General features: G+C 38.8%; 1 protein-coding gene across 1 annotated transcript in view; it reads left to right on the top strand.

Moving 5' to 3' along the window:
- Positions 1-164: 164 nt before the first annotated feature.
- Positions 165-9,761, top strand: part of ERP44 (endoplasmic reticulum protein 44) — an 81,702-nt gene continuing 72,105 nt past the window's right edge. The window contains exons 1-3 of the mRNA XM_006018988.3: positions 165-169; positions 1,212-1,321; positions 4,601-4,640. Coding sequence (XP_006019050.2) covers positions 165-169; positions 1,212-1,321; positions 4,601-4,640 — 155 coding nt within the window. The remainder of the gene's footprint in view (positions 170-1,211; positions 1,322-4,600; positions 4,641-9,761) is intronic.

Genomic DNA, 9,761 nt, shown 5'->3' on the forward strand with positions numbered 1-9,761 from the left:
CCCCCCCCCCCCCCCCCCCATAGGTGGCTTATCCCTTGGACTTCATGGTCAGTTCCTTCAGTATTAGTACAGACATTATCCAGGTGCCCTATTTTTGTGACATCAATCTTAAGTTTTGCTTCTCTCTCTGATGTGGTAACTCCTATAACCATGTTCTTGTCGCCATGTGGTATGTCATCAATGTCCTCAGTTGTATCTTCATTCTGGTTAAAGACTGAAGCAAAGTATTTGTTTAGTTGTTGGGCCCTACACCTAAGTTATTCTAGATTTCCACTCTATCTTCAGCATATAGTGGCCTCATGTCTTTTTTCTTGGTTCTCTCTTTATTTGTCCAACCAAAGAAACTTCTGTTAGTTTTAATATTTCAGCTCAAGAACATCTAAGCTTTTGGTTATTCTTATTCTGTTCTAAAATTTCTAGAGCAAGAAGAAACTTGCTTCTTCTTGATTAGTTCTATTTCCATTACTTGCATATGTTCTGTGTAATCTTAATGGCCAGTTTTGAGGTATTTGTTCAACTGTGTAGATCTATAGCCCTTCCCTACCAATTATTCCCTCTTGCTTGGGGATATAAACTCTTGATACTATTTGCCCTTTTATCTTGAAATAGTTTCATGACACTTTCATGGCCAGGTTCCTTAGATCTCAAAATCAGTGAACCTCTTCATAACTAACTGTCTTAGTTTTTCATAATTATCTGTGCTGAAAGTTGTGGCCTCATCATATTGTAACAAATGAAACAGTCTAACTTCCCCATGATCTACTTTGGTACTTTTGCACCCTTTACCTGCTAGCGTGCCCCACAGAGGATTTTCTCTGAGTAGAAGAGGAGGGAAGGTAAAATGATACTCAGAACCTCATTAGGAATTTCTGATTTTAATCCAGTCTGGTTTGAAAGCATTTTGGGTTTTCTGTATTTAACTGCTTGCTGCATTAGAGACTTATGCAATTAAAAAAAAAAAAAAGGTCTAGGTAGAAAGAACAGTCTGGACAACCTGATTTGCCATAGCAATTACATGAAGACCAGCATAAAAACAAATATTTCCTGAAAATTTCCCAATGAGGGTGGAAGTAAAAAAATAGGAATTTTTTTTTTTTAAGATTATAGACTGATTTTATCTTAAATACAAGAGGGCTTAATATACCTGTAAAATAATATTTACTTACATATTTATTTTATACATATTTCTTTTGAAAATGTTTGAATTGTAGCTATTTTCTATATCTTTTAAACTGTTTCTATTTGCAGGTATCTTGGCTTTTTAATCCAGCAAGAAGTGAAATAACAAGTCTAGATAGTGGAAATATAGATGATATTTTGAGTAAGTACTCAAACTTTTTTTGTGTATGAGTCTACTCTAGTTTTTACCTGTGTGTGTAATGTAGGATATCATGAATGTTGAGTGCTTTAAAGATATAATTGCTATATAAATAGAAGTGTTAAGTATTGACTCTTGATAAGTATTGGTTATCAAAATTGGTGATTTGAAATGTGAACTGAATGTTATCTTACTATAATTTAAATTCAGATTTGCCACAATTTAAAGTGGCAAACGAATTATCACAAAATCTCTGCCTTCCCAGACCCATGTGCATACACGCACACATGCACGCAATTGCAGTTTCTTTCTGACTGAAGAGGTCGGGCCTGATTTGTTTTTTCTGACAAGGGAAGTCTTGTAAAATAGAAACATTGAAAGGTATAGTGCTGAATCAATCTTCCAGCTGGGACTAGGCAAGTTAAAAATAGATGGAGTGATTATCACTATCATGGACTCTTAAAGTCACAGTTAACGCTTGCTGTACTGATTGGTACCAAGTGTATGGTTTAGCTACCTGATAAACTCTTACAGACTACAGATTCTCCAAGAGGGTCCTATTGTGGTTGTATGAGTATCTGAGCAGAAAGGTCTGGTCTTCGTAGTGTGTTATCAACATGCACAAAAAATGGAGTCTTGTACAAATCCCAATATAAAAATAAACAAAGATAAAGTGTGTGCGTGTGTACACGCGCATGCTTAGGACAGTAGCTCTCACTTCAGCTCCACAAAGAAGACTGGCCTGAAGGACAGCTGGGAGAGGAAGAGGAACTTGCAGGGAGGTTAACATTGGGAGCCATGGAGGAGTGAGAGGTGATAGAACTGAGTGTACTTGGACAAGGAGGCTAGTACTGGGAGTGTGTATGTGCATGGATGGAGAAGATAGCAGGAATGAGAAATTGAGACTATTGGGCCAATTGGGAGCCTGTTGGGAGAGTGCAGAATTGGAGACCAGGAAGAATTTGACTAGGATTAGGAACAGAGGACAAAAGAATTACAGAAGCCAAACTGACTGTAGGTTTGGAGACAGAAAAGCAAAGTGAATTTCTTACCCTCTCATTTGGCTACCCTGTAGCCCCTTCTGAGAAACCTGGTAGGATTCATAGAGATCAGCCTTCCTGCTCATTCCACCAGCCCTGGCAACTGGAGTCACTGAACCTCTAAAGCCTGAGATCCAAAGACACTGATTGTATCCCAGGTAGACCATAAAAAGTAGACCCAAAAAAGCCTCCAAGGCCAGCCTCCCCTCATTGGCATTTTTCTAATGCTGATGAGTCACCAGAATCCTTCAGAAATTTCTCGCTTACCCCTGGTATGATAGGCCATTACTTTCCTCTGTAGCAAAAGTGTCTGTGTGGACTTCCTTATTTCAGGCAGACAGTGCCTTGGGACCCAGCTCCTTTCAGGAGGTGGGAGGAGGGCCATTGCCTTTAAGTAGGCATACCTCAGTCCTCTGGCTGAACCATATCCAAGATTATATAGATATAGATACAGAGATACACACACAGCATAGCGTAATCTATAAAGCAATAACAGTAACATAAACAGATTCAGCATAACATTGGCTTTCCAGTGAAACCGCACATGCCACATCAGTACAGTGAAACACAGGAAAACATGACACTGCAAACCTCCAAAACACAACAGGGTTCATGACAAAGTGCGTGTCATTTTTTCAAGTTTGACCACAGCCTAGTATTGCTGCAAGTTACTTTACTAGGTCAAGTGTCAGAGGTCTGTTTAGCACATCTAGTCTTCAGTCCTACTAATTTTAAGTGTCAGTCTGTACCAGTTTAAAACAAAAAACCTAAAAATGTAAACGCCAAAATTTTGTTAAAAAGTTTGCAGAGTTGAGAACTCAAAAGTTAGGAGATGCCAATTTAAAGATGCTTGAATTCAGTGCATTCTTGAGTTTTTGGCCATCTTTGTTGATACCCCTTTATGATACAGTCTTTGATTTACATGATGCCATGACTACCACTGCTGCAGGAGCTGGCCTCATTAAATACATAGGAGGGATAATACTTGGTGGATGTGTGAATATTGGTTTTCTACTTGTGGTTCAGTATGTGGTACCATTAATTCAAAAGCTCTCAAGACAATTTTCCCTTGTGGCCTTTTTCTAGATACTTACCACTATTGTGTCTAAATGCTTTGTGAAAATTAATGCTCACAAACATCACTGTGAAATGAGGGGGAGGGGAGGTGGTATTACCTGAGGTACCGATTGAAGTCAAACCATTTTTTAATTTTTGGTGCCCAATTTGGGATGCCAAGGACCTCTCACCCCAGCTCTACTTAGTATCATATGCAGTATTTTAAATGTTCAAACCACGGCCCCCACTGATTTCATTTGAAGATTTTAGTGCTCATACTTGTAGAAAGCAAACCCCACAGCCTAATGTGTGAACAACCAGAAAATGAGTATGTAACTAGTGATTGCCCTTAAAATGTTTGATTTAAATGACTTGTCTACAATCAGAGTATAAACATTGTGGCAGACTCAGGAATAGAACCCAATTTTTCTAAGACAGCATTCTAACTGCATTAGCTATGATAACATCCATCCTGGTCATTTAATGAAGGAGGGTTCATATGGAAAAAGTGTCTTAAATTTAAATGAGTTGGCAGCATGTATACACACACAAAGGGAGGGATTGAATTAAGCAGCCTTAATTTTGGCATGCCTGGGCTTCCAAACACTGAACTCTGACATCTTAATGGGTTTTTTTCAGTGTTTTGTGAATAATAAAGATAATATTTATTGCATATTTAACTATGCTTTCTGGTTTTGAGCACTTTGATAGTATATCCAGGATCACTTTTGCCTGTTACAGATGCAAAATGTTTTTTTCTTTTCTATTTTTATTTATTGTAGCCTTAAAACTCTTTCAGTGTCTAATTGTAGCTTGTTTATACTGTAAATACATTTGACAAAATGGCAGCTTTTATCTTTTTTCTCTCCCTGTATTGGTTATATTTAACTTGAGACTTATTCTGTTAGAGTTCTTATACCCGCTAGATCAGGGGTGGGCAAAATGCGGCCTGTGGACCAAATGTGGCCCGCCAGGCCCTTCTGTCTGGCCCACGGGGCCCCTAAAAAATTTAGAAAATTAATATTTATCTGCCTCTGGCTGCCTGTCATGCAGCCCTCCGCCTGAAATAATTGCCCACCCCTGCGCTAGATTGTAGACTTCACTGTCTTTGTATACTTTGCTTCAGGTAATTTTACTTTAAAATATTATAACAAAAACTCATAACATGACACTTTTTTTTTTCCAGACAATGCAGATGTTGCTTTAGTTAATTTTTATGCAGATTGGTAAGTATTAGATGTTTTTGTTTCACATTAAAATCTCTGCATTTTGCAAATTGTTTGAAAAATTATGCAGTATTGCATATTTAATTAAAATGTTATGATCAAATACAATTTCATTGCTTTTCTGCTCTTAAAAACTCACAAAGTATATAGTATTTCTTAGAACATAATTTTACCAAATCATTCTAATAATAGTGAATGGTTTATAGTTATTGGAATAGTTGGCGTAAGTGGTTAATCAGTTTTTCCATAATTACTACTTAACAGCTTTTCTCCTATCTGACCTTGTGAGAGATGGTTGCAGTTTTTGAGGCTGTTGTACCTGTGCTGTATAAAATCATGCTACCACAAGACAAAAAGGGGTGGAGGGGTTGTGGGTTGCTCCACATTAACTTCCCGTGTACCTGCTGTTATTCTGAAGATTAGCTTTAATTTACTGCAGTCACTCTAGTCCTTTTTCATTTCTTTCTTTCTTGTGTTCCCCCACAAAAAATCAGTTAATTGTATTAAAAAGTCAAGTGTTGTGTTTAGCCTGGAAGAGTTGTTGAAATTAAGACATTATAGGAGTTGAGATGAGAGAGGTTTTTAGGGGACAGTTTAAAAAAATTTTGATTTAAAAGCAGTCATTCTAGATGACATTTTTCTAAGGAACTAGAAAAAAAGCCATCATTTCTGATGGAACTTATTTAAATACCATAGTCTAATTCTTTTTTTTTTTTTTTTTTTTTTTAAGGTAATTGCTCTAAACAATAAAAAAACCCAAAAACTAATCTACTATAAAGAACATTACGAGTAAGGGAGAAATAGACTGACAGGGGAAATGGTGAACCCAACCACATGCATTAAGTCAAATGATGTTAAATATAGCAAATAATCAGACTGGTGAAAAAATTTCTCTTTCCCATTAACTGTTTCAGTTTTAGTCAGTTTAGTCAGCCTTATTAACTCTAGTAGGTAAAAATTTTCAACTAATATTCATTTAATGGAAAAGTTCTCTTTACTGAACTTTACACAATCTTGCTTCTGTAATTAAGGTTTTGAGAGCTTGCCAATATCTATTTGAAAGATGGTCACATGATGCATATTTTGACTATATTACATATTACCAGTGAAGTAGAAACATGACTTGCAGCACTACAGTGCCACAAATCACTTTGAATCCAGAGTAAAGTTACCTATTGAAAAAGTGTAGTCATTTGATTTGTGCTAATGTATTGTATGCCCTTTGTCATCCTTAGGTAAGTATTACAATTATAGTGTGATTAATGTTTTACTCACCTCATAAATAGTAAGTGCTACATGTTCAGCCAATTTATGGTGCCATAAAGTGGCAAACCAGCCATAAAGATGGTCCACAAAACGTTTTGTTGAACGTCTTCTGTGGCTCATTTGTATGGAGCCATAAATTAAACGTGTAGCTCCTCTCATCCCAATGCTGACAACCAGCATGGGTCCTATGATCAGGGACCTGGGATGTAGGTATGGGGTTTTTTTTGGTTTGTTTGGTTTTTTTAGAGGTCCCTGGGCACAGGACTCTGGGACGGGGAGAAGTTCCCTGAGGCCAGAGTCCCAGGATTTCTAAAAACCATACATACAGCTGTGCTGTCCTAGCACTGGCCAACAAATAGGTGGACCCATTATCAGCTCCAGGGCTGATAATCAGTGGAATGTTGGACCCACCCTGTACAGCTCAGGGTCTCCAGTGGGACCCAATGCTATCTGGGGCTTGTTTTGACTATCAGTTGTTGGCCCTGGATAGCCTTGAGTTTGGAATCCATGGGGGTCAGCCCTAGATCCCAGACAGAGGCATCTGCTGCCTTGATCTGCAGGATTGGGCTGGGGAGCAGCTCCACAGCAGCACATTTGGGATTGAAGGAATGTTATGTTGTATCCCAAATATTGCACCTCCTGCCTAATGCATGTCTGGCATGGCTTGAGGTGTGATGTTTGGGATGGGGCATAACATTCCTCCAATCTCAATCACACTGTTGTTTTAAAAACTTCCAGAGGCCTCTATTTCATTCTGAATTTCCATTGCTTTAGTGTAGACAAGCTTCCCTGCCACCTACTGGCCAGCCATTATTATAATGCCTAATTTGAGCACCTACCTTCGGAGAGCTGGTCATGTGTCTGCTCCTTACTGCAGAGTAAAACGTAGAGTAAATTATTCTGTAGTAATTGTCAGGTGTCCTCACCCCTGCAAATCAAAAGTCTTCTGGCTTTTGACTTTTATAAAGTAAAATCAAGCAGCAAATGAAAAATTCTCATATATTTTGCATCTATGTAAGAAGTAGAAAAGGCAAAAAGTTAAAAGTTAAAAAAATCCTTTACAAAGTACTCTTACTGAGGATTAATGCAATTGATTGCTGGTAATTTATATTGCATTTATATTGATTTGGAAGACTGTGGTCCAGGCTTTATTGATAGCTTTATATACCATGAGGAGAAAGCTTTGTAATATTTTATGGCTAGATTAAAAAGTTACATTACTTTAAATTAATCTGTTTAGTTGACTGTTACAAATATACCCTTCTGTCCACATAGGTAAAACAGTTTTTAAAACTGGTTATACTGAATTAGTTTGCAACTGTAAATTTCTTATAGCAAGCTAAAATGATATGTCCTTTTAAATCAATACAGTTACGTATGCAAAAGTTTGTACTGGTTTAACTAAATTGTTTTAAAATTATACTTTTTGTTAAGATGGTGCAAACTTTTTTAAATATAGTCTCGTGGCACAGAATTACGTTGTTGGGGCTTAAAAAAAAAAAAAAAATTCCCTGGCCTTAATTGATATAGCTGTTGCATTAGGATGTTACATAAGCAGGTTTTCCCAAGTATAATTCTCGCTAGTTTCAAACATCAGTTAATTGATGTGTAAGACATCTGTGGGAGGGAAGGCGGGAATATTTTACTCTAGAGTATAGAGAGGAATCCTGTTTTAAACCTATAATCAGTGCTATGGAATTCCTCTGTCACAGAATTTTACTCCTGCAGCTATAGCTTTAAAATGCATTTATGCTTTTAAAATTCATATCCTACTTAAGTGGAATTAATTTAAAAAGGAATAGTCATCCTAACTAACTCCATATATACACATTTCAGGAACAGCTCTAAAGGAGGCAAGCCCTGAAGGATGTAGTAACACAGATTCTTCCCTGAAATAAATGGGGCTTGATCATTTTGCTGGCATAAGTATATTGCCAGTAGGCACATCTACACGAGATGCTAAATGCACAGTAGACTAATTCTACTGCACATCAGCGTGTCACAGTGAAAGCCATGCCAAGATGCTAATGCACAGTAGAGTTAGTCTACTGTGCATTAGCGTCACTTAACAGGCGTGCATCAGCACTACCATGCAGTAGCTCTCGTTACTGTGCATTGAGTTTACTTGTTACTAGTATCAGGTACTAAACTCAATGGACAGTAACTATAGTACATTAACGAACATGTAGACCTGCCCAGGGAAGCAGGTGTTAGAGTCCCTACTGCCTTCATTCTAAGAGGCAGCTATGCTGGTAAAGCTCTTATGTAGTTAGGCCAACAGGAAAAGTTCATTTGCTTGAACATTTTATTCCATTCAAGGAACAGTTTTAAGGTGTACTAAGCTGTACTTTTGCCAGTGTAAACTGCATCTCCATTAGTGATGTTGGTTGTTACAGTACTAACAGCCTAGCTATGTTGTCAAATGTATCTCTTAAGCTGGAAACATGTTGTCTGTGGAGTGTGATCAGCTGTGCTGCAGTATGTCATGGCACAGCTGATTGCACTCCATGGACATCTACAGATGTGGCCAGTTGCCGTGCTCCAACTTGGGGCATAGGGGAATACAGTGCATGGGATTTTCCCACATGGATCTGCAATCCCATAGGGCAGGGGTTTTCAGCCTTTTTTGGATCAGTGTACCCTTGGCTGCTGGATGCGGGCGGGGGGAGCGCATGGCCAAATGCGGAGCAGCAGCAGCTGCTGCACGCGAACTTCCCCCACCCCCTGCGTCCAGCTGGCTGGGCGGCGCTCCATCCCCACCTGCCCCCTCATACTCCCTAGGGCCTTCTTAAGTACCCCCTGCCATAGGGGTTACCTGCTCCCTGCTCCCTGCTTGCAGATACACTTGGGGGAATCCCTCTGCAGAGGATTTCCCTGCTTGCAGATCCATGCATAGGGGAAACCCTCTGTAGATGTTAGTGCTCTTTTCTGGCAGCAGAGCAAAAAAGTGTGGGCTCCAAATGTGGAGGGGGGGGCCTCCCTTGAGAGTTCATCTCGTCTGAACTTGTAGGTACATGCTGGTGAAATTTCCCTAGTGTGCATATTGCTGATGCACAGGGCATGTGTTTGCGATTGGGAAACCCCTGCTTGCAGACATGTGTCCTGTGAAACCCTGACTTTCTCTGCTTACCCAGATGCATCCCTGGTGATCCCTGGGATGTACAGGACCAGGCCCATCAAGCCCAAAGAACTCCTGGGACCCAGCTTCAGCTACCTGTGCTGTTCTGCCATAAATAAACAGATGGCCACAGAAAAATGGCTTAGTTTATTACTACCTTCTGTTGTGGCTGCAAATTTGAATATTTGTGGCATACCAATCTGGGAATATTTCTATTCTAGGCCAAACACAGACACAACTTGTCTAGGGGCAAAAGCAACACCTATTTCGAGCCTTAAATTTAGGGAAGGCCTCTCTTTAAAAAAAAAAAAAAAATAATAAAGTTTGAACATAGAAAAGCCCTAAGCTTTCATTTTGATTACTTTTATAATAAAATGATACATGAATCCAAAGTTCTGCAGCATGTCAAAAATACAAGATGCAGAAACAACAGAAGATAAACTAAATTTCTTTTCAAAATAAATACGTTTATTGTACTCAAGTTCATTTTAATCTTCAATGAAAGTCACTTCCAGGGAACCAAGGCTTTTAGAGACTTATGCCATTGCTCCAGCCTTTTTATTTGGCAAAGGTCCAAAGTACAAGTTCAAAGTCTGACTTGACCTCAAGAAAAGATCTGTGGGGTTCTCCCTTGTTTTGCTACTATATCTGTAATCTTCAGGTTTTAAATTAAAGTTTTGTAATACAGTATGACCTCATAAATCCAGATATCAAAAATCCGGCAACTCTCCCCCCCC

Source organism: Alligator sinensis, unplaced genomic scaffold (assembly GCF_000455745.1).
Source record: "Alligator sinensis unplaced genomic scaffold, ASM45574v1 scaffold428_1, whole genome shotgun sequence".
In the NCBI taxonomy this organism is placed as follows: domain Eukaryota; kingdom Metazoa; phylum Chordata; order Crocodylia; family Alligatoridae; genus Alligator; species Alligator sinensis.